The following is a 25,977-nucleotide window of genomic DNA, read 5'->3' on the forward strand; positions in this document are numbered from 1 at the left end:
TGCACAGTGCAGATGTCGAACTGCACCTACCAGGGACAGCTTTCTGACAGAAACAAGTAGCAGGAGCATTCAGCTGAAGAAGAAAACCAAAGCTGACAAACCCCATGGCATTCAACACGCTGAAACCTAGGAGGAAGAGCCCTCGTTTGCTTCCTCACTAGTACAAAGAAAGCTGTTCTCATGACGTGTGAACACAGGCCCTCCCACGGTCTCCTCCAATCCTTTCCACTCCAGAAGATCTTGGATAACTGAGGATGGAAAAGCTCGCCCAGAGCTGCAATCCGATTATGGTTTTATTCTAGAGTCCTGGTATATTTAGAGCAGAGCACCTGTGCACCAGCTATGTCTCAGGCCCATGGTTAACTAAACAAAAAAGAATAGGTAGCAGCCCTTCAGCTATCAACTCTTCACTCCTTAGGAACAGTCCACCCTCCAGCCGTGCCTGAGATCAGTACTGATGTCATGTGCTTTCGCTGTGCAGAGAGCACAGACAAGTAGCAAAGAAGACACTGAGCTGAGCAGTGAAGAGGACTACTTGCAGGCACTGTTTAAATACCTTTCTCAGCTCAGCCTTACCAGCACATCCTGTGGAATACCCACTTATTTACTGGTGAATAAACATTTCCATGTCTTTTCCCCACACAAATGTCCTATAGAAATATGAGAATCAGCGTCCTGCCAAACACCAGCAGATGTTCTGGACCTGACAAGCCTGTAGGAGAACGCAGATAAAGTCTGTCCAGGCATATGTAAAATATACTTTGACAGGGGAACAAAGCAAGTCCAGCAGTCAACCAGCCTGCAGACTAATCTATTCCCTCAGGAACCTCAGCCAAATAGGAACTGCCCTTTACAATCACCAGGCACAATTTATTTTAGTTGGTGACCTAGACAGAAAACCTGCTGCTCTTACCAATCCTTTGCTCTTGGTACTGCTGCTTCCAAAGGAAATGCTGTACAACAGAAAACACACGCAAACCTGTTGCTGCCAAAGATGGCTTCTCCAGGTTCATCTCTGCTTTATACCTTCAGAAATACTTTGGCATACTAAATAAAAGCACCACCCAAAGACACCTGCCACAACAACGTCTGTAACCACAAAACCACATCTGCTTGCCAGAACTAATTCACTGCTCAGCAGGAAGCATTTACAAGCACCTATTAAGTTCCCTGAGCGTTCTCTGTCCCCCAGTACAAAAGCACCACTGTTTATTGTTGTCAGGCACTTAACCATATCTTCTCAAAGCATAATGCAGTAACACGGCTACCAAAGTGCACTTTACCTACTCATGACATTGCAGCTGTCACCGTGAGCATGCAAGTGACTGCACAGTGCTAACACCACAGGAACACCGGATTTCAGCTCACCATTACAATGGTCCAGAATCCTATTAGCTAGAGTTCTTCCCATGGCTACACTGCAATCACACGTGCAGCTATGCTATAGCTTCTCCAGAAGCCTCTACATACACCTACTTTGCACACCCTGTGGCACTGAGGAGCCAGGATGGATACAAACCTGCCTTTTTTCCAAGCAGGAAGTTCTGTTTCCTTTAAAAGCAGCTCACAATAAGGACACACACATTTTTCAGGCCGCTGGCAGAACCCTGATGGCACGCAAGCATCAAGTGATGGCAAGTGACACAATACTCAGTATTAGAAAACCATACTTTCCATACCTAAAAGCATTCTCTGGCCTAAAAGGCTTAAAGCCAGCAACATAAAACATCCCAAGCTAAGTTCTCTGCTTATGTATGGAACTTGAGAAATGGCAGATGGAAGCTAGCAGGAAAGAAAAAAAGCTCTCCTGAACACACCTTGGTATCAGCTTCAAATCTGAGACACAGTAACTGCTTGGGGACAACGTGAGTGAGCAGGTGGCATTCCTTCCTCTGCTCTCATGCCTGTATTACCCCAGACCTTCCACAGCAATGGGTAGGGCACAGCACATGGGAGAGCCAGCAGGTGCATGGTGTGCTCACAGCTTAGCCCATGCTTGCGAGAGCAGGGGAAAGGAGAAGCACTCCTGACTCATGCCATAGGCACACTGGCTGGGTGGGAGAGATGGCCACATGGGTACCTGCATCCAGCTCCAACTGCACTGACCTCCTCTGCTGATGAGCTCACACAGCAGGCACACAGGACAGCAACAGGTTATGTCCCCCTGTACCCTGTCTTTCCCTTGGTGCCATTTTCTTCTTGCCCACTCGCTTCAGACCTTCACAATGGCAGGGCAATGAGTTGCAGATCTCCTTCAGACCAACAGACTCATTGGCCAGGCAGTGCCAGCATGCCCTGCCTGAAGTGAACCGTGGCCACTCCCTGGTGAACAGGCACAATCACTGCCAGGAAAGAAAAACAAAGAGCTTTCCAAGAAAAGCAGGTCTGTGAGAGGTGAGAAGGTGCAATAAGAATGCTTCCAACCTACAAGAAAGCTGCTGCAAAGGAAAACTGACAAAGAAGAGTTGTTCCAGTGGAAGCATAAAGGACAAAAGGTGCTAAGGAAGCAGTTCCCAGCAGTGCCAGAAGTTCTGTGATGGATGGTTTATGAGATTTTTTGGGTCTCCGTGACAGAGGAGTTATAAAAACACTGCTTACAATCACTTCAGGTGCTCCTATTTGATATCACATGGACATATCCAGAATGGATGTGCCTTTCCTTTGCTAATGGTGTGAAACAGAGCTGAAGAGTTGCTTTCCCTCATTTCTTCCCTCCTCTGCAAGATGTCATTTCATCAGAGCAAAACAAACAGAAAAGAAACTGAAGCCCAGCTTCAGCTGGGTCTGCAACACTTTTAAGTACTTAAAGGAACATTAACACAACTTAAGAATTACCAATCACTGCTTGCACAAGATTTTTCAGTAACAACTTCAAAACATATTTCTGCTGTAATGCCAAACACAATACCAGGCAATTTACTACACAGGTTATGTAGCACACCAATTGTAATTAATGAACTAAATGGAACGTATGACAGTGACAAACTATTTCCTGGATAGATTATTTACAAATGACAATTGATTCCTTTTCGTCAAGATAAAAGAAATGGTGATACCTACCCCTTTTTAATGAAAGTAATGGTGGCTGAAGATTTAGTCATTAAAAATACGTTCTGCTACAACAAACTCTGAAGGAGCTGCAGTAATGTAACAGATCTAGCTGGGGACTTGTAAACAGGACAAGTGAAACGCAGTGTTTCGCTCACCTGCTGGCACATTAACACAGGTGACACCACACCACCTACAGCTCCTTGTTTCAAAACATTACTTATTCCAAAACATTATTTATTTTGCAATGCACACACACGGTCAGACAATTCTGTCAGGAAGGGCACAGATAAAAACAGACTTAAGGCAGTGCAGCAGCAACATGGGAAATCCCTGGGACGTTCCCAAAAGCCAACAGAATGATTTCTGTTCCTCTGACTCAGAGCCTGGAAGGGAGGAAAGACATGGAAAGCATTCTCTGGGAGAACCCTCCAGCTTACACACACACACACACACACACACACACACACACGTTCTTAACCTTTTAGCAATTTATGCCTCAATCCCATGATCAAACTGCTCTCTATTAGGGCAAAGGAGAGAGGACTTGAGGGCAAGGCAGGAGATAAAAGATGTGTTTTGCAACTGATTTATATGGGTGCGGCTCCCTGGTCTGATTAGCTTGCTTACTATTTGCATTACCGAAGAAGTGAGAGGCCCTGATGGGGGTTTCCATATGCCAGGGCCCATACACGTGCAATTAAAAAGCCATCCTCACAATACCCATCAACTCCCCTTTGTCCAGATGTGTCAAGTGAGAGCTGAAGGTGGGAGAAGTGAAAGCATCCCTGCAGCAGAGAACACAGAGCAGCAGAGCCAAACCCTTGCTGCAGCCTAACAGGAACACGAGAGGGCAGCAGGTGCTGGTGTGTGTGCTGGAGTGCACAGCACCATTAAAGCTTCCTTCCATCAAGAGGAACTAAAATGGGGACAGGGCATCTGTGCAAGGTTATTTCAGGTTCTTTCTTACTTGGTGTACATCTTCACAAGGAGTTAGAAGCTGCTCACCATTTCCTGGACAGTTTTGCTTTCACCAAACCTCTGAACACAAAACCACTATCTTGACAGTGTTATTCTGAAGGCAAGCATTAGCAGTAAAACTCAAACCATATTAACATTTAAATTAGCAGTTTGTTGCATTGTGAGAGCTCAGTAACATAGCCACACGCTGCCAACAGAAGAAGTGATTTCTTATTATCTGCAATGACAGGTCTTGTAAAGGAAACCCTCTCATCATCGCCCGGGGTTCAACGAAAAATTAACTCCTCAGCAATGCTATTTGTTCTTTTCCACAGTTACAAAGCGCAATTTTCATACAATATCTTAATACAGCACTCTTTGTGTGCTTTCTTTTAACTCCCTCCCACACTCCACAATTAACAATAATCCTTTCTTAATACCTGTACCAGTGTGAAGCTACAGGAAAAACAGTAACTTAAAAGTATTTTCTCCTTTCAAAGGAAATCTGATTTCCATAGCTTCATGGGATGTAAGCCACCAGATGTATCTTTTAACTACTACATACAGAAAACTCTTCTGAGATGCTTAAAGGGCACTCAGATCCTGACTTATTTCTCTTAGATGCCACTCAAAGCTGCTTTTCTGTGATACACCTTCAGCCCTTGGTAGAAAAGCCAGACAAAAGGCACAACAGTATTGCTGATATTAGGAGACAATTGAAGTAACAGCACAAACGAGTAAAAGAGATGTACAGGATTCTTTTTCGCAGAATAAATCAATTTAACTTACTATTCCAGTGCCTGTATCACAATCAAGCCTGAAATTCTAAGCACAACAAGAGGAAGAGTGGGGCATGCTGCTGGCACCCAGGTGGGAGCAGCTCTGCAGGAATGGGAATGGTGGGCACCAAGCTGCATAGGAGCCAGCAGAGTGCCCTTGAGACAAAGACTGATCGTGTCCTGAGTGCACTGAGCCAAGTGTTGGCAGCAGGACAAGGGAGGGGATGCTTCCCTTCTGCTCTGCCACACCTGGAGTGCTGGGTTCAGTTCTGCCCACCAGGACAAGAGAGAACTGGGCAGACTTGAAGGATTTCAGCCAAGGTGCAGAAAGGACCGAGCGACTCTCCTATGAGGAAAAGCAGTAAGAAATCTGGGACTGTTCAGCCTGGAGAAGGGGAGGAGGCTCAGAGGGATTTCATCAACGTATTTAAAAAAACAAACAAAAAAAACCCACAACACCAAAGAGAGGACAGAGGTTATGGGGTCTCCTCCTCGCAGATCTCTGAAAGCCACCTACTGTGGGTGCCCTGCTGGAGCAGAAGTGCCAGAGTGAGCCAGAGGTCTCTTCTGTAATTCTATGAAATTCAGAGAAAAGTGTTCAACTGTATGCTTCTTTAAAACCCTGCATTTCCACCAACCTGTGAGAGAGAACCTGAAACTAACACAACTGTAAAATTGTTAAGCTTTGCTTTAAAAATGCAGCAACTATACTGAACTTGCTACCCCATACATGCAGTCTGATGTTATTCTGCAAAATGAGAAGCTTATCTCACTTCAGTCAAGGCTAAACCTATTAATACTCTTCCAAGTGTAGATTTTTTTCTTTAATGTGGCATTATCCAGGGAACATTTTGTTCATCAACATGACTCAAGAGTGGCAGTCCTAATGCTTCATCTGCAATGCATGTAGACTTACTTGCTTACATGCATGTCAATGATTTGATTCATATCCCTTCAAGTTTGAGGGCTAGGTCTCCCTTCAACATTGCTCTGCAGACATATGCAACCTTACCCATAGCACTCCACAATTAAATTGGAACAGAGATCATCATGGAGTACTTGCAAAGAATTCCTTTAATCAAATCTGACTTTATTTCAGCAAGAAGCTTTCCACTGTCTGATTTTGATTTCTTCACACCCAATTAAACAGACATCTTTAAGGAAAAAAAAAAAGAAAAAAAAAAAACCACTACCCTTGAACTACTGCATGTTACAATTTTGCTTGTTATTACACAGAACAAAGGAAAAAAACCTGCAAATTAAGAATAAAGCTCTGGTTTAGGATTATTTTCTGGAAGTCAGACAGAAAGAGCACAAAAGCACTTATCTTCCACACAGTCTTCCAAGTTTGGCTGTTTCCTTTTTACCCTACAGCCAGCTTCTTGACTGCTGTGAAGATACTAAAAAGCAGACAGCTGAAAAATTACTTTCAGAAAAACACTCTAAACACAGCCAATCTAAACAGCACCACACCTAAATCTCACTACAAGGTGGCCCTGTCAACAAGCTCTGATGAAGAACACCGTGCTGCCAGAGCAGCAGTGACACCACCACGTCAAGTGCATAAATAGTCTTTTAAAACTGCATGCCTGTCTGTATACAGTGCTTAGCCAGCTCGCAAAATACATTTCCAATAGTAGGAACCACAGGTCACAGTAATTGGGAAATGCCTGGAGAAACTGGCTGCTTGTGGCCTGGACAGATGTGCTCATTGCCAGGTAAAGAACTATCCAGACGGTCAGACCCAAAAAGATGCTGCCAGCAGAGTTTGGTAGTCAATCATAATTAGTGTTCCCTCATCAGTGATACAGATGATGGAATCAAGTGAACCTTCTACAAGTTTGAAGAAGACACCAAGCTGCAAGAGCATCAATCTGCTTGAGGGCAGGAGGGATCTGCAGAGTGACGTGCATAGGTTGATTAATCATCTGAGTCCAACTGCATGGCAGCCAACGAAGCTAAATGCTAGGTGCTGCACATGGGTCACAACAACCCCATGCAGCAGCGTAGGCTTGGAAAAACTATCTGGAAAGGAGCCCTGCAGAAAAGAACCTGAAGGTGCTGACAATCACCTGAATGAGCCAGCAGCACAGCCAGGTGGCCAAGAAGGCCAACAGCACCCTGGTTTGCATCAGCAAACAGCAGCACTGGGAAACGAGAAGCCTAGAGAAGGCTGCGAGGTGACCTGATGGCAGCCTTTCAGTATCTAAAATGGAGCTAATGAAAGAAGGACAGATTCTTTAGCAGGGTCTGTGGCAATAGGACAAGAGGAGATGGTTTCAGTGGTTACAAGCTCAAAGAGGGTAGATCTAGGTTAGATATAAGGGAAAAATCTTCTACAGTGAGGATAGTGAGGCACTGGAACAGGCTGCCTAATCATTTGGATGATGCCCTGTCCCTGGAGACTTTCAAGGAAAGGCTGGAACAGGCCCTGGGCAACCTGATGCAGGGGAGCTGGACTAGATGGCCTTCAGATGTTCTTCCAACTATAAGGATTCTGTAATTGACCCTTTTACACAGCACCAGTGAGACCAACACCCTAAATATTGTGTTCTGCTTTAGGCCTCTTATTACAAAGAGGACACTGAGATTCAGAGAAGAGCAACAAAATTGGTGAAGAGACTAGAAAACAAGACACGAGGAGCCAGTTGAGGGAAGTAGGATTGTTCAGACTGGAGAAAAGGAGGCTGAGGGAAGATCTCACTGCACTACAACTATCTGAAAGCCAGTTGCAGTGAGGTGGCTGGCTGTTTCCTCAGGAGACCAGTGACAGGACACGAGGAAATGGCCTCAAGTTGCACCATGAGAGGTTTAGACAGGATATCAGAAAGAATTTTTTCAGTGAAAGGGTGGTCACACACTGGACGGGGCTGCCCAGAGAGGTGATGGAGGCCCCCTCCCTGGAGGCATTTAAGAGACATATGGCTGTGGCCTGAGGGACGTGGCTTAGTGGTGGACTTGATAATGTTAATTAATAGCTGGACACGATCTTGAAGGTCTTTTCCAACCTAAATGTTCTATGATTCTTGTACTTCATTAATAGAAAGGGATGTTTGCCTGAAGTCTCTCCTCCAACTGGTTAGCAGCAACAGAACTCCGCACTCATTTTACAACAGCAACAGTATTAAAAAAGTCTACTGTCACTGCTGACTTTTCAAAAAATGAAGCACTGTGCAAATATAAATATACCTTATAAAAGGTCAAGGCTTTAACGATTCCCAGAAATCCAGTGCTAAACAATATTGGAAGATATCATACTTACAAAAGTCTCAAGTGATGGAAAGAAACATCATCTTGTTCCAGCCACGGGCCCTTGTCAAATTTCAAGTACTCAATGTCTTCAATTACCTGAAATCAGAGGAAAAAATCATATCAACAGGTGGTCTGATGAGAATGTCAAAGCAGCCCCCTCCAGGCAATGAAGTAACTGAAATATACTCTTATGCAGTAAAAAGGTCTCCCTGGTAAAACTGTACGAACAACACAGACATTTTAAGCTAAGTATGATCTCCAAGTCACATTTCTGGAGGTAGCAGCCCTGCTGTGAGCATTGCACAGACACACAGTGACCAGCACTACAGTGCCTGCTGGCCTAAGCCTTGGCTGGGATTAAGTAGGCTGGAGAGGTGTTACGTTTCCAAGTTCTTACGCCATCTATAACTTTCTTCTTCAACCTGCTGTTGAGACTGAAAGGGAAAAAACACAAGCTCACTCCAAAGGCAAATCAAAGAGAGAATGAAAAGGAGTCTAAATTTAACCCTTTCTGTTGCAAGTAACATCATTATGCTTAGTGCTGCATAGGAGGGCTGTTTTCTTTCAAAAAGGAGAAGTCTACTGACTGAGAAAAGCTGAAACTGTTCCTTGATGTTGCTGGGCACGGTTCACAAGACAGAAATGGGGGCACACTCCAGGCTGGAATAGAGTAGCTCTTGAATTAGCAGAAGTCCAAAGATTTTGGATTTGATCAGATGTGAAAACCTACCATGCTCACACGCATCCAGAGCAGAAAGGAAGGGCAAAAGTCTCTATTTGACACCAAGAACCGTTCAAACAAGTAACACCTCAGCAAATCACCCTGCTAGCATCACCAGAATTTCCAATCCCGTATTTGAGCTTCATTTACAATCTTGTTCCATCAGAAAACGGATCTTTGCTGGTCCATTGGGCAATTGTTTAACACAAGCCTGAGGTTATCACACATGACCTACTTGCTAAAAGGAAACCCAAACCAGTGTCAGGGCAATGCACTTAAGACAAAACCTCAGAGCAACTTGGGAAAGAATAGATCATGGCAACTCCTACCATTTCACAGATGCCTCTTGTAGAAGGAAAGGATAAAAGCTATTGAGGTCAGGACTGAAATCCTCATGACATATTGTTGATCCACTGACAACAAAGAAAGCAGATGCCAGTAATAAGGTGATAAAGTAATCAGAAAAGCTTTTATCCTTTACTGCACATCAAATCCATAGTAACCTATTCCCTACAATCACAGTGAACACTAGCTCCCTTTTATTACCACCTGAAGGGTAATAGAAACACACTACTACAAAGGAGTCCCAACTAAAATGGTTCATTCTGGCACTATTACATTTTTATGGCAAGAAGTAGCAGCTTAGAGATAGGAGCAACTGAACCATCATTTAACTGAAGCCTTCATATTTGCTGAACACTAAATTAGCTGATTAAAGACTTGAAAAATACGGTTAATATGTGGCAGCATCAAAGTGTATTTAAAATTGCAAGCAAAATGCTGTTCAACCATCTTTTATCTTTTACAAATAATTAAGTTCTTAAGTGAGATATCATAGCTAAGAGCATGGGAAACGTACTTCTTGTGTTAAATAAATTCACCTGTAGACAGAAAAAAAAAACCCAACACGTTTCAGGCCTCAAAAACACTGCAGAAAGCTGCACCACAGGCATCTAGATGAGTTTTCAAAATTACACTTGGAAACTGCTTGTTCCTACCAAACTGCTTGACGCAGTACGATTATCATTTTTACAAAAGAAAAAGACGAATGTTGTTAGTTCAAATGTCCATTATTCTTAATTTAGAAGTTAAACTTCCAACATACTTCCCATTAGATATGCAAAAGCAATTACTCCCTTACTCCACAGCAGAGCTTGCCCCACTGCTGCTGATGACAGGATTAATAATAGAGCTGCTGACAAAAGGGCTCAGACCACGTCGAGGGGAAAAAAGAAATTAATGCCCAAATTAGTTTTGCACACTTATTACCACATCAGAAATCTTCACCAGCAGCTCATTAACAATGGCATCAGCCCTCCTCCTCCAACCAGGCCAGAAGAACAGCTTTTTAATTCACAGGGAATGCATCGGCACCTCCTGGGAATTAGTAGCAAATAAATGATTTAGGCCTGACTAAGCAGCACAACACGTAACAATAGCCAGGAGAGATCAGGTCTTAATATACCACAGAGCTTGGTAGGATTCAGAAAAAACGGTTTTCAATAATGAGACTCCTTTCTATAATCTTTGCAATTAAGCCAATACAAACAGCTTACAATTTCTAAGCTGGTTTTCACGGCGATCTGGTGAGTTCTGTTGTTAGAAGAACTCCAGCGAGAGCAGAAGGCAACGCAGTAATGGGACAAAGGATGGTCTGTCAGCCAGATCAGGTTTCTCCTTAAGCAAAATGCAGGGTGCAAGGAGCAATGCAAGATCCAACCCCAGGAACTCTTGCAGGAAGAAGCTCAGCACACAAACAGTAGCTGCAACCAAAAACTTCATGCCATCTAGCTTGGAATCCTTGCAATTCCACACTGGCAAAGGACGTGGTACAGAGCTGCTCTGCCATCAGCCTCCCACCTAGACAATTTCCTCCAGTTTACACAAGGTGGGGTCACCGAATAAAATCAATGCATAATACAAAACACTGTTTACAAGTACAGAGGAATTGGAACTGGTCCAGTCCTGCTTGTAAGTCATAACCCTTCATATCCACTTTTTTTTAAAAAGGGGAAATAAAACAGAAATTATTTTTTTAATTCAAAAAGCCAACTTTTTACTATTTTGTTCTCATGTAAATGTGGTTTGAAATGTCCTAACCAAGATCACTTGAGCATTTACAAATCCTTTAATTGTTACAACCAATCTTAATTACAATATGAAGCCCCAACTGATCTTTTTAAAAGACACTTCAGAAATAGAAGTTCTTTCTAAGTTGCACGTTTTCTATAAGCAATTCAAAAACTATTACACTATAAAGTCATACAAAATTAAGTTCCCAAATTGCACAGTAAAGAATTTGTAGCTGGAAGCTGGCTAACAGTTAAGCATCACTCTCTATTAGCAGGATATAGCTGCCTACACACAAAAACCCTTTAAGCAAAAACCAATTCCCTTCTGTTATCCCTTATTTACAAACGCCAGTCTTTTCACTTCAAAGGTAAACTGAACCCAGACATAAGGGAATCAATGTCATTCTTTCAAATGGAAAAAAAATCCTAGTTTCTGTAACTAATATCTAACAATGAGAATATGATCCCATCTTGGACTTGGACTTCAATAATCTGTCCTCTATCCCAGATGTGTCCAACTAAATTAACAAAAGGATCATCAGTGTGCACTCTTGTTACGCTCAGCCACAACGCAAATTTGCTGAGCTCCATAGACTTGACTTGAGCAATAAGACCTTTAGACAGACTTCAAACTCTGATCTGCAGGATTAAAATAAAACCTCTAGCAATGACTTTTCTAGGAAGTCTGGGGAGGAGACAAATGGCTTTATCCTGACCACTTCAGAACACGTGCAGGAAGAACAGAAGAAAACAAGCTCTCATTTCTTCCAACACCTCCACACTTCTTGAAACGCAGCTCTCAACTCCTACTTCTGATATCCTGAAAAGCTAACAATAATTGCTCAAATATTCTTATCCACATGCTGACCTCTTCTTTTTCATTCATTTCACCCTTTTCCTGTCTAATTTCGTCCCTCAAGAAATAATTATAAAATTTCAGGACTAAGAAAAAATAGGAACATTTAGTCCCTTCAACCATTTTCTCTTCCTGAAAGCACTGCAGAAGGAATTACATCAGAACTGTCCACCTGTAATGATCACAGTTAGCTATCTGCATAAATAAAGTCAAATCTCACAACAAAGGCAAAGAAAGGCCATTGGTATTTAAAAATTATAAAGATATTCCATTTTCAGAAACTTCCCTTTTTGCAGTACTCCAAAAACAGCTATTTTATATGACTAACTGCACTTCAAGGATTTTAGGGACTGCAAAGTCCATACCAACATTCCCAGCTTTACAAAACCTTTATGCATGGAAACACAAGGCTCTCAGGTGAATGCTACTGTAATGCACACTGCACAAGTAGAATCTACTCTGAGCTTCCAAACAAAGTCAGCCCCTAGAGAGTAAAGTTTACTGCAGGATTCAACTGAACTAAATCACTGACTCCAACTGCATGTACTACACTCACAGAGCCAAGAGATTTTCCATCCGCTTGCTCATAGGATTAAGCTTTGCCATCTGGCTCTAGGAGAAAAAATGCAAGTCAGTAACAATAACATTATGCTTCTTTGTGAAAGAAAAAAAAAAGTAATGCTGTCACTATATGCTCCAGCATGGGTGGATATGAGTGTCAGAGCTCTACCAACTGAACAGAGCCCCTTTGACAGAAGTCAAGCCTAACTTGCTCTTATCTACAGACCTAACAAAAAGCCTCTCTTACTACTCCTCATTTCACAGCTGTAGCCTGGCCACAGCAGCATAACATACTTGTTGCCCTATGGGAGCTATCACTCCCAACCATTACCAGTTCTCTCTGAAAACCTGAAAACACACAATTCGGGATCTCCAAGTTTCACTGCTGCTGTGGAGAGTCTTCCACAGCTGTGGTGGGCTGATCCCAGCTGGCAGCTAAGCCCCCACCCAGCTGCTCGCTGCTCGGCAGTGGGAAGTGAAGTGGGAGAGCAAGAGAATTAGAAGGACAAAAGCAAGAACAGCTAATAAGTCGAGACAAAGACAGTTTAATAAACAAAAAGGAAGAGAAAAAGCAAAAACAAGCAAGCAGTGATGCCGAGGCAATCACTCACCAGCTCACAGTAGCAGATGGATGCCCTGTTAGTCCTCAAGCAAAGGCTACTTTGGAACTCCCTCCATGGCAGAGTGTGATGCTACATGGTACAGAATACCCCTTTGGTCAGTTTGGGTCAGCTGTCACAGCTGGAATGAAGGATTACTTCCATCCCAGCTGGACCAGTACATCCATAAGTGAGGAAAGCAGTAGTAGGTTACCTCCTTCAGGGCTTCAAAATGTTCAAATATGCTCAGCACGGGTACAAGCAGTCAGATACCTCTCTCAACTGCAAATGCCAAGGTTGTCAGTAACAATCTTAATTAAAGCTTGCAAGAGGGGTCAAGGACAACAGAAAGGCCTTCTTCAAATCCACTGCAGACAAAACTAACACTAAAGGCAATGCAGGCCCACTGATGAATGAGGTGGGTGCCCTGGTGACAGAAGACACAGACAAGGTAGAGTTACTAAATGCCTTCTTTGTCTGTCTATACTGCTACAGGCTGTCCTGAGGAGCCTCATACCCCTGACGAAGTCGGGATAAAGGAAGAGTTTGCCTTGGATGATGAGGACTGTTGGAACAGTTGGAACAGTTAAGCAATCTGGACATCCATAAGTGCACGGGACCTGATGGAATGTACCTGTGGGTGCAGAGGGGGCTGGTGGAAGTCACTGTAAGGCCACTATCCAAGATCTTTGCTAAGTTGAGACCCTTACTGCTACTCCAGAGTGCAAATGAACTTTGAGGGATTCGCTTCCATCCCAGACAATGAAACACAACCACCACAATCTGTACAGAATTACATAAAGCCAATGACTGTTTTCAGAGGGGATCGCAGCTACAGAGGCAAATTTCAAAAGAAGAAAGAAAGTTTCTACTTCCCCACTATTATTTTCCACAAGCAAGAACATCTGTTGAAATAAGGCAAGTGTTAATGTGTCATGCAAAACACTTTGGAGAAGGTGATACAGTAGAGACACCACACTCTAGTCAACACAGATGAATAACCCAGGGTTACCAGCTTTGCAACAGCTCTGATTATCAAGTTGTCTTCTCAGAGCTGATCATCACTGGCTTATCGCAAACAACAGCTATTTTACTGCAAAGGAACCTGTGTACCAATCTGGATCATAAGAAGCTGTGTAGTGGCAAAAGCCAATAGAAATAGACTTTATGCTTATAGGAAGAATCTCAGCTGGCTGCTGAGTGTGACTTACTTCTTGGTTAATGCCTTTAGTTCCCAAATTAAGCTATAAAGAACCTTACCTATCCCACCAGCCACAACACTTCAAAGAGTGATACCAAAGAGACAAATAATGTACAGCCCGGAGACTCAGGAAATGCTGTTTCCAGTGCCTCAGGATTTGTTTGGAAAAACAATCCAGATGTGGAAACACTTGGCATAATTTAAATGAGCCAAAAGATTCTTATGAAGAAAAAAAATTAGCAGTAATAATAGAGTGGAACTTACTTGCTCAGGCAGACAGGTATACTGGCAAAAGGGATGGGGGGAAGGATGTACATTCTCCTGACAAAAATGCAATCACTCATGCAACATCACTGCAAAGCACTCATAGTCCCAGCCCAGAATACTGACAGAGCAGCAAGCACTAATTGCATAAAGTAGCTAACTAAGTTTGTTATCTAAGATAAGGTGTTTTCTTCATGTTTCTGTTTTGGAAGCAGCAAACTCTTTACCTTCTCCACATCCTCTGCCTCACTTGCTGTGTATTGCAGAATTTCACTGTTCTCACTGCAATGGAAAAAAAAAATACAAAGAAGTTGAGCTCACAGGACACAACTGCTTTTAACATCTTCTCACCTCTACATCAAAATGAAGCAGAAATTACATAAAAAAGCACAAAAACAGAACCAAAAGCTTTTTTTATCTTTTCCAGAGCCTGCAATAGATCTGCTGGATCTGTGAGTTGTTTCTTTCCTGACATAAAACTGTACAAACGACCTGCACAATGTCTACAGTTTTAGTTCAATAAGAAAAATAGAAATACCCCACCTACCAATCTGTTTCCATTTCACTGATGTTACCATCGGCACAATTGCCCAATCTACTTGACAACATAAAACTGTTCAACCCAAAGCTTCAGCAGACCTTCCATTTTTATGTGCACATTAACACTTGTGGGTAAGTCTTAAGAAAATAATACATTCATTCGTCATTATTACTAAGTCTGAGCTAAATGAACCAATGCAACAGAGGCAGTGTGGTCTATGTGTAGAACAAAGAACATGTAAGGCAGGCAACATGCTGTTTTCTTAATTGTACAGCATAGAAAAGTCACTTCTAAGTTTAATCAGAATCGAGGCTGGCAGTGTAAACAGTGCTGCTGGAGGCAGGACTGCTAACAAAATAGAAAGTTGCAGGAGTTCAAGCTGGTTCCTCATCTGCATTATCATCTTTCAGCCAGAGCAGCCCTGGCTAACAAAAACCAGTTTCCTTACGAGGTGTCCTTTATTCACATGAAGCCCCAAACTTTTACATTGTCAGCCATTCAACTGGTGCTCCCAATAGTGGATTGTTTGAAGAGGGTTTGTTTTCCAGCTTGGGGGGAAAAAAAGCAGAAACCTCACAGAACTCCTCAGTCACAAAAAGAACACGGGTGGTTTGCTTTCAAGGGAGCCGCTGTAGGATGTGAACACACACCTTCAGTTTCAACTGTCACAAATTAGAAGGTAAGCCAGGCCTCAGCCTTACACTACAGCTGCATTAGCAATGCAGATCAAATCACTTGATACTCTGCATGTTATCAGGGCTTTCATTATGTGAAAACAGCTGCTCAGTGGAAGCGCTATTGGATATGAAAGATAGCATCAGTGATCTGAGACCACTGGACCAGAAAATCAATCAAAAGACAAAAGCTGTCTGTTCATAGTCACCAAGAACCTGCCTCATAGCAGCCTGCTCACAAATGCATTAAAAATATTATATATATGTAGATAGATGGATACAGTTACATATAAGGACATTCTCAGGCATATCAGACTAGAAAGGAAGCACACATTTTATGATCACCAAATATTCACTCTAAGACTGAAGTACCAGGAAATCCGGTATTAGTTTGTTACAGTCTGTAACAGCCAGGCATGCTCATCATTTGGTGCACCACTGAGCAAGTCAGCAAGCAAACAGTTAAAGGCAGTTGAAGGCAGTGTGCATCTATGCAACATGCAAGTCATCAGCAAGGTCCAGAGACAGGCACAGCTGAAGTTTCACATGTGCAGATCTCCTCCCACCAAGGGAACGGAGACATCTCCCTTCAGGCCTGAGCACGCAGATCGATGTGACAAGCCATTGTGAGCCTGGGCACTGATGAGGATGCCAAGTAGAGGGTGTTTGCTTAACAAGTGTACTGACCACATCCAGACAAAGGGGAAAGAGTTGAAATCACAGCAGGACCAGTTAGGTTTAGCCTCACTGAACGACGCAGTGTTTTTCTGAGGCTAGATTTGATCCAAAGAATAAGCAGCATTTTCCTCCTTGCAAGTAAATTCAAACCTACTCTGCCCTCGGGCAGAAGACAGTCCCATCATTTCCCACCCTTCCTCCCTGCCACTTTCTTCTGGCAGCTGTTAATCTGTGTAGGTTAGAGGCAGCTAACCATATACTGCACCAACAGCTTCTGTCCCTGTATGAATGACAAGCTCAACATTAAGTTATCCACTTCAATTGCACAATTATACTGATTTACCATGGAGCTGAAGCAAGAAAGCAACAAGGAAGCAAGCAAGCAACAATATTCCTGAAGATCTTCTATGACTTAAATAAATGAAACTCAATAGTCAATTTCATGAACAAAACAAGTCTTGCATGAGTAGACAGTTTTGATGTAAAGCAGACCTGACTCTGTAACCTTTAACAGCTTTTTTTCCAGAAAGTAACCTGCTCAGAATAGCAAGACTGCTCACACTCACATGTTTTTATATTTGTAAGGCAATTTGATTTTTGATAGAGCTATTTCTTAAGAATGGGGACAGCTGACAAATTATTACAGTCTCAAGTTCACACATTCTCACTTCCCAGCCAGAGAAAGCTGGGAAGTTCAAAGACAAGCACTTCAGCCTGTAAAGGCAGGTAGCAGTGCACTCTTTTAACAGTATCAACAAAGTCCACTGAATCCTCTCCTGGATGCAATGCGTCTGCCTCACAAGGCATAGAAACTGAACTAGAAACGGGAAAGAGAAGCCCTTATCTCTATCCTTCTGTATCACCATCAAGAAATTAGCCAAAGCTGTGACAACTGAGAAGAGTTGTTAGGGGAGGTAACATCCCAAGTGTGGCACACAACAGATCCAGGCTCAGCTCCACTAACAATATCCAATGAATTTACTATTGTACAACATTCCTCCCACCTGCTCCTAAAAACATTTCACTTTCAGTACTCCAACACTGCAGTGGTGACATCAAGCTTCTAAGATGCAGGAAATAACTATGCACAAGTATACACAGACAGCATACCACGGATACAGCACCATATAAATAGGGCATCACATTGTAGCACATAGCAGAAAAAGGATTATCTCACATTATGTGGTTTTATTTGCTTCTGTTTGAAGAGATTTTAGGATCATGACACATTTTTTTACTCAAAGACTCAGTGGACAGAGCAGTTAGGTTTGCTAACCTCATTTCTGGTAAGAAGGTTTTCTTATAAGCATCCTCAATGTTCTGGAGATACGAAGCAGGCACCTTTTTCTCATAAGGCTAAAAATAGACAGAAAACAGAAGAATAACATTAGAAAGTGTATTTTCTTTTCCCCATCAGCACAGGAGCCTAAGCAGAAGTTGGTCCTACACCATCTATCAAGACTTCACTCCTGTATTAGCAGCTATTCAGTGAACCATACTTGAGTTTCAAGAGTTAAGTCATACAGAGCATTTAGAGTTTCTTAAACATCAAGAGTACCCCAAGGAATGAGTCACAGAATGTAGTAATCACTGCTTTACACCCGCCATCTCCATGGTTTTAATCATTAGACATGAGCAAGATTCTTCTGATCTGATAGTGAATCTAGTAAATAAAGGAAAAGACAGGCTCAACAGAATGATGTAAGAGCAAAACAAAAAGCTTTCTTACAATTTATTGCAGTTTTTGGGAATTCTCATTTTTCCAGAGTTTGCATGAACCAAACAATCTCAAAACTTAAATTTTATCAGTCCTTGAAAAGTTATCTACTTGCATAATCCAGGAAATTATATATTATCACCTAAAAGAAAGGAGAGGATCATCCCAGTCTGCCTTTCCAGCAAGAGGGCCAACGTTATCCCATTTCTCTAGTTTCAGACAGTTGCATGGACAACCACTTTCTTCTCTATCTTCTTTTGGGATTTAAAGGATATCCTACCAGCTGTTAGACAGTTCACCACAAGCCTCATCTCCTACACATATTACCTTAATGTCACGTTTGCAAAATAACCGGAATGTCTTCCTTCAATTCAATCCTAAAATCAAGGCACGATTCCTGCCACTATTCAAATAGGAAACACACCTCCAAGATGCCCACCGCATTGGAAGGTGCTGCATCTCTGCCAGCCGGGCCAACTGGAAGGCTTCTCTTCTTCCAGAGCTCTGCAATAACTGTACTCAATACCAACCACAAACACTCCATCCACCAGGAACCCAAAGTTCTATCCCCAAACAAGCCCCACAATGCCCAGCAGGTGCCACTGCCCTAGGGAAGTTCTGTTACACCAGCAATTCGTGCCAGAATGTCTCAAAAGCACCGCTGACCTTTTTGCTCATAGGGGCAAAGAACGGGCAGGTTCCCACAATACATTAAGTTTCTATTTCTGGAACTGAAGTTGCTAAAACAAAGAAATCCATAGTTCTCTCACACAAGAGTGCCTTGTTCGTTAAAGAGTAGAGGCGCGTTTAGTCAGCGTCCAAACTGCTGGAGGGCAGGAAAGGAGCCACTTGAGCAGCAGGCAAAGCCATTGAGGCTACACAGACCACAAAGCAGCCAGGGCAGCCTTCCACTTCACAGCTCTGAAGTCACTTCCCTTTGGCAACGATCAGCATCCCTCTTAAATGGGCAGAAACAAAACGCTACTGACTTAAACCCAGCACACCAACACACACTTGCTTCAAGAAGCCGACATCACCAAGCATTTAAGGGACCTGAGAATGGTTTTTGTAATAAATCAAAGCTTTCTTTTAATATATCAGGCTTTCCACAGTTAAATACCTCACCTGAATACAATTTTCTATAGCCATTGAATAAGGCATAAGGTAAACATCATTAAACCCTCAGAACGGATCTGAGAACAGTTACAAGCATGCGTCCAAACACCACAGGAGGTTAAGGAAAAAATCCAAACCAAACATCATATTTAATCATTACACAAAAACCTCCTACCATTTTTCTGATAAAAAATAATTTCAATAACCCAGTAACGTAATATGGCGATAAGAAATTTTAAGAGGTAACGCTATAGAACTGCAGTTACTTTTATTTTCAACAGCAGTATCTATCCACTGCCATGAATTTAAAAAGCAGCTTGAAAGATGCTTGATGATGCGAGTTACAACAGTTCCAGAGGATCTGGAAAATAAACTGTCGAAGATAACAATACATAAAGTCACCTATCAAACCTCAGCTCACATGGAAGTTGCACTGGTGACAAGAATCAGCTGTACTCCTTCACAGGTATAAGACTGGCCAGGAAGCTCAATGGTTTTTCTATCTCACGAAAGATCTATAAAAGCTAGCTTAAAGTTTTGTTATATTAACATCAAAGCACCAAGCTTTCAAACCGCCCTCGTTTCAGGAAACTAACTGAATTTGCAGGTCATCCCTACTTGAACTGACAAGCAATTAATGTCGACACAGGTCTGAAAGAGCAGTCATCTGGGGAAGCTGGAGAAGGGGCTTATGGCACTCAGGAAGCACAGATCCCAGAGCAAGGAGCACACTACCTGAGTGCAGCTCCTGAAACTGCAGCTAGGAAGACTAACTTTTAAGAGCCTGAATTACCTCTCCTTTCTCTTGAAGCCTCTTCTGCACATCTGGGACAGGTACATCTAAATAAATGACCAAGTGAGGCGGCAGGAATTCACAAACACTGATCTCTTTTATCTCCTTGTAGTGATCAACACCTGCATTAAAAAGCAAAGAAAACACAAAAGCTAAAGCCAGCAGAACTTAATCCAAACGAGGAACAAGTGCAAAGAAACAGCATGAGAATTATACCTCATCATTTCTTGAGTGTTTTTCTTGTGTTCGCTAAACACATTCTATTTCCAAATAAATCGTACCCCCTACTATTTTATTTGAAGTTTCCTCTTCATGGTAGATATACCAAGCTTAAGGGTAGGCTTTTCCATAAAGAGGATTCAGGACAACCAGATTCTTCTACCAGATCAACATCTTAAAGCATTCTTTGGGTAATAGTTTGGTGATTAGGAACCTGTCAGGGGAAACATTTAATTCAACATTTAGGTGGCATTAATAGCACAAATTCCATTTAATCTAGCTGCAGTCTGAGCTTCTCTCCACAAAGCTCACTGGCTCAGCTAAAAACATCACCAGGCATTCTAACACAAAGAGCCTGTGAAAAAATTTAAAGCCTACCATTCCCATCATCACAGTAAAAAGCTGCCAATAATATTAAGGATTTTGGTATAACTGGGTATTTGTTGATTAGATTTTATGTTAAATTGTGGATTACTGGGCTTTGCTTGCAAATTAATAGGACAAAGTTCATTATAAGCACCCTCAAACTCATTCAGCAAAAAGCTGCAATTTACATCATGTGTTTAAAAAACAAAACAAAAAAACAACATATCCCAAATCTAAGCCAAAATGGACAAGAAGCACAAGGCAGTCAGGGAAACAAGGGAATGAGTACCTCTACCTCAGGAAAATGCCAGATTTGCTATGAAATGGCAGAAATAAGAGCCTCAATTGCATTTTACTTCGGGGTCAGATGAAGATTCACCTTTATCAGTATTTTCTACACTTCAGACTTGCATGTATTTGCCCAAGTTCAGCATCCATAATTGAGAGCTGCAGAATGGTTGTGGTTGGAAGCAATATCTGCAGATCAGCTGGCTCATTCACTCTCCTCAGAGCAGGACCAATGAGAGCAAGTGGCTCTCGACTGTGTCCAGTTTGATTCTGAGCATCTCCAAGCATGGAGCTGCCATAGCCTTCCTGCACAATCTGCTCCAGGATTTGACCACCTTCACAACAGAAAAGGTTTCTATGGATGTTTAACTTGAACTTTTTGTAACCCATTTGTGCTGCTTGCCTTCTGTTCTCTTGCTAAATACCACTGAGAAAAGCCTGGTTCCATCTCTGTACTCCTCCCCTGTCAGGTATTTACACTCATCCCCTCAGAACCTTCTCCAGGCAAAAATGAAAACATCCCAGCTCTCAGCCTTTCCTTCTGTCAGACACTCTAAGCTCCTGATGACCTTCTTCACGGCCTTTTTCTGGACTCACTCCAGCAATTCCACGTCTGTCTTCAAATGAGAGCTTAGAATTGGTCACAAAACTCCAGATGCGGTCATCACTGCCTGTGAGCAGCTGACAGCACTCTTCATGCAGCACCCAGGCTGTTGGTAGCCTTTTGTTCCACAAAGGCACACTGTTTGCTCATGCTGCTGTGCATCAAAAGCTTCAGGTTTCCACAAAACTACATCACAGACATTTGGCTCCAGTCAAGACAAACAACATCCAGCACTCCTCTCTCATCCACTGAGCTAGATTGCCGCATGGAGCTGACTATTAGGTGATTAAGCACAATTTCTCCTTCATAGAACCGTAACAACTATTTGCAATCACCTTTACATCCTTAATATGTTAAAAATGGCTTCCAGGAGGAACAGCTCCATTACCTTGTTAAAGTCTTGCATTCTCCTCCTTACACTTTGTGCAGGCAAGAAAGCATCCGCACACTTCAAAATTCAAAAGGTAACTGGCAATCTAAGGCAAGCAGGCCAAATCCCAACAGTCCATGATTTACCTCCCATCTAATGCTGCAAGATCAAGGTCTGCCTGAAGGATATCTCATAGAAAATTCACAGGAAAAATATCAGACAAAATCTCACATAGAAAACTCATCCTCATAAGCATGCTCACACGCTTACTAAGGGAGGCTCTCTCTAGCTGATGAGATACAAGTAAGCAATACTCAGAACATACAAAAAGAACTGAGGCCTTGAATAAAGATTAGGAAGTCCCACAGATTGAGACTGGTCTTCAATGAAAGAAAGACCAAGGTGCCAAATACCCCATGAACAAAAGCAAATATTTAAAGTAGTCAGTCTTTCCAGCAGGCTTCTTTTTTTTTTTTTTTTTTTAAACTCTGGCTCATTTATGACATTTATTTATGACATTATGACATCTATGACAAAATAACTTCCCTTTTTCGTGCAGGTAACTTACATCGTTTGTGGATATAGCCCTGTTTAAACATTGCATCCAAAAACACAAAGTCGCTGTAGGGGGAGCGCTCCATCACCACACCTTGACCTGCAATTGAAAGCAGACTCCAGTCAGACTGGGCTCAGAAAGACCCCTGGCAGCAGCATTCAAATTTACAGACGGCGCTGTTCTTGAAGACAATTTTCTGAAAACTTGCCTAAGAGATTTTAAATAAAACAAAAGAGCAAGAGTTTTCTGTTCACACAAACAAAGATGTGCATGTTAAATATGCCTGCCTAATATATATACACTCATACTCTGCCTAGCACTGCAGCAAGTAAGGATTAATATATTTAAGCAGCGCACTTATTTTTGCATTCAAGATGCTTTCTGGTACTCACACTTCATCATTTTTTGGAAAACACTTCTACTAAAGCACAAACAACAGGTAAATCAGTGTTGATTGAGAAAAGCTTTTCACACCAGAAGACACTCAGAAATTTATTGTTATAATCACCAGCATAAAGCAGTACTTAGTGAAATCAAAATGACAGAACAAAAGATGTCATCAGGAAAGTTTTAGGGAGTTTTAAAAAGGCTACAGAACTCTCAGCTGTGTTGGTATGTTTAAGATGGCCTTTTTGATATGGTTCTATCATTTAAAGCCAATGAAACTGATAACAGTATGCATTTCCTTCATTAGAAACAATACAAGACACTGTCCTAACACAAAACGTGCAAGGTATTCTTCTAAATGTGTTATACAACCACACTCACTAAAAGGGTCTTAATTTCAAAACACAGATTCTAGCAAAACACTTAAAAACACCTGAAGAATTTTCACTCAACACAGAAATTAAACGTATCCAGTGTGAAATCTAACCTGTGGTGAGCAGATGTTCCAATGCATCAGAGTACTGTAAAACACGGTTACCAAACAGCCAAGCTTGCAGCCTGTAAGAGTGTCCATCAGGGCATTTTGGATCATTGTAAAATCTCTCTAGGTTACAGAAGCCATTAAACCTCTCATCCAGCAGCAGTCCATCTCCTGTGATCCTGTCTTGATAATGGATATCAGCTTCTGGGAAATATTTCATTCCTGACAAGAAAGGCAGAAACTCAAAAGAGAACACCAATCAGAATAGTGAGTTGTACTTGCTTACTATTAGCATCTCCTATTCTCATTTATGTATGAAGGTCTACTCTAACATCTGAAGACAGCACACAAAGCCCTCTGTCCTATCACCTCACAGAAAGCTGATGGAACCCAATTATTAGGTTTTATTGCTCCAGCTCTATGATGTGAGTTGAACATTTGTTTTAAGCAGAACTTTTATCATACTAGTTCTCCATTAACGTGGATGCTCTGAGCACATCACAGAAAACATCTCCCAAAAACCTCTTAAAGTCCTCGGTGACTTCATGACAGTCGGAAGCTGTAAATGGACATTACTGGAATCAAAATGTCATTTACAATGACCTGGCAACATCCCTGTCACCTCAAGTTTCATCAGCACTTTAGTCTGCCTCTATCTATACGCCATTAATATTAACTGTGACACCATCTAACAATTTGCTAGCCAAGAGTTGATGTTCTGGTTAACTTCTTCTATGCAATCACAATGACACTGTTAAATTCCAGTAAATATTGAAATCATAGACTCGTAGAATCAACAAGTTTGGAAAAGATCTCTGAAATCATCCAGTGCAACCATCTACCTACCCATTTCCACAGTAAGTCATGTCCCTCAGTACAACATCTAAACATTTCTTGAACATCTCCACGGACAGTGACTCAGCCACCTCCCTGGTCAGCTGGTTCCAGTGCCTGACCATTCTTTCAGAGAAGAAATTGTTCCTAACATCCAATCCGAATCTCTACCCGCACAACTTGAAGCTGTCACCTCTGCCCTATTGTTAGTTATACGAGAGAGAGGCAGACCCCACTTCACCACAGCCTCCTTTCAGGGAGCTGCAGAGAGCGATAAAGCCTCCCATGAACTTCCTCTATGCCAGACTGAACAACCCCCGATCCCTCAGCTGCTCCCTATAAGACCTCATTGACATTTTCTGGACACGCTTCAGGGCTGCAATGTCTTTCTTGCAGTGAAGGGCCCAACACTGAACAGAAAACTCAAGGTGTGGCCTCACCAGAGCTGGGTACAGAAGGACAATCACCACCCGCTACTGCTGGCTGCACCATTTCTGACACCAGCCAGGATGCCATTGGCTCTCTTGGCCACCTGGGCACACTGCTGGCTCACGGTCAGCCTGATGCTGACCAACACCCTCAGGTCCATTTCTTCCACAAGTCTTCCAGCTACTCTGCACACTACAGGGAAAATAAAGCCATACCTAAAGAGCCATACCTAATTTATCTGCAATATACTGTGCCAGTTTGCCCTTCCCAGACGACAGGTTGCCATCCACTGTGAAGATTTTACTGTATTTGCTGAATTTTTTAGAGGTTCTCTCTCCCAGTATGTAAGCCAGCCAGCCATACTGCAAAGGGCGCTGGGAGCTGATGTGAACGCCTGCCTGAAAGACAACACAGCAATACGATTAAAAGCTGACAGCGCTCTTAAGCCAAACCGGGCGTATTTTCCACAGGCGCACATCCAGCGCAGGGGTCACGCAGCAAGCTCGGCGCTGAAGGTCACCTCCCCCTCCCTTCTCCTGTTCCCTCCGCCCCCCCGAGGCCCTGCCGTCCCCGGATTCCCGCTCACCGCAGGCAAGACGGCGCTCCGCAGGCGGCCGCGGGCAGCAGAGCTGAGGGTAGCGGCGGCGGCCGGGCCCAGGCGGGTCCGCCACAAGGACATGGCGGCGCCGACAGAGCCGGAGCTGCGGGCGCGCAGAGATGACGTCACGGCGGGGCGGGAGGCGCGGGCTGCGCGGCTGTGTGGTGGCTGCGGGGGGAGGGTTGGACGTGGTGCTGTGCGGGGTACCGGAATGCTGCAAGAAAAATATTAAAAATTAGAATGTTTTGTTACTTGCATCTTAATTATACTGTATGTGTTACGAGGGCTGTCCCAGTTGCAATGCCTCCTGCCTGCATAAGCTGGCCCACACATCAGAGGTGGATATTGGTGGTATGGCAGTGGGTTGAACCTTCCTAGGCTTCAGCCGTGCACAGGAGACCCATGAGGACAGGAGCGGATAGGAGGAAAGAGCAAAACAGCTTAGGCACCAGCATCTCCCACTCCCTGTTCAGTGTGCAGGCACCTCCTCAGCCACCAAACTTGTAGCCAGCAGTGCTTGCAGGTGCTGCATCACCAAGCCCTCGGTGGGCTTGCTCCTGAGAAATTGTTGCTGAGGGACACCACGTGCCAGGAAGCTGGAACAGGGGCTGCATGAGGAGAGAGGACATCTTCAGGTTGGATATTAGGAAAAATTTCTCCAAAAAAGAGGCTGGGCACTGGAACGGACTGCCCAGGGAAGTGATGGTGTCACCATCCCTGGGGGTGTTCAAGAAACATGGAGATGTGGCCCTTACGGACTTAGTTTAGTGGGCATGATGGGGATGGGTTGACGGCTGGACTAGACGATCTTAGAGGTCTTTTCCAACCTGAATGATTCTATGATTCAGCAAGGACCCAGGGCGGGGGAAGACAGCCCCAGATACCACGTCCCTAGTGCTGCTGGCAATTCAGCCAGTGTCCACACGGCGAGCAGAACGTCCCTTCCGATCTTGGAGGTTTTGCTGATCCTTGCCACAAGATGGGGCTGGGTAGTGCTAAAGGAGAGCTGCTTC

At 43.1% G+C, this 25,977-nt stretch overlaps 1 protein-coding gene across 1 annotated transcript in view; it reads right to left on the reverse strand.

The window, feature by feature from the left end:
• The window catches only part of NDUFA10 (NADH:ubiquinone oxidoreductase subunit A10), a 39,456-nt gene extending 14,373 nt beyond the window's left edge, over positions 1 to 25,083 (reverse strand). The window contains exons 1-8 of the mRNA XM_052675410.1: positions 24,953 to 25,083; positions 24,596 to 24,764; positions 23,110 to 23,325; positions 22,248 to 22,334; positions 19,833 to 19,954; positions 17,483 to 17,562; positions 14,541 to 14,595; positions 8,050 to 8,135 (exon numbers count right to left, since the gene is read on the reverse strand). Of these exons, the coding sequence (XP_052531370.1) occupies positions 8,050 to 8,135; positions 14,541 to 14,595; positions 17,483 to 17,562; positions 19,833 to 19,954; positions 22,248 to 22,334; positions 23,110 to 23,325; positions 24,596 to 24,764; positions 24,953 to 25,045 (908 nt within the window). The 5' untranslated portion in view covers positions 25,046 to 25,083. The remainder of the gene's footprint in view (positions 1 to 8,049; positions 8,136 to 14,540; positions 14,596 to 17,482; positions 17,563 to 19,832; positions 19,955 to 22,247; positions 22,335 to 23,109; positions 23,326 to 24,595; positions 24,765 to 24,952) is intronic.
• Positions 25,084 to 25,977: the final 894 nt, after the last annotated feature.

The sequence above is a fragment of the Tympanuchus pallidicinctus genome, unplaced genomic scaffold (genome assembly GCF_026119805.1).
Source record: "Tympanuchus pallidicinctus isolate F22 unplaced genomic scaffold, pur_lepc_1.0 scaffold15, whole genome shotgun sequence".
Taxonomy (NCBI): domain Eukaryota; kingdom Metazoa; phylum Chordata; class Aves; order Galliformes; family Phasianidae; genus Tympanuchus; species Tympanuchus pallidicinctus.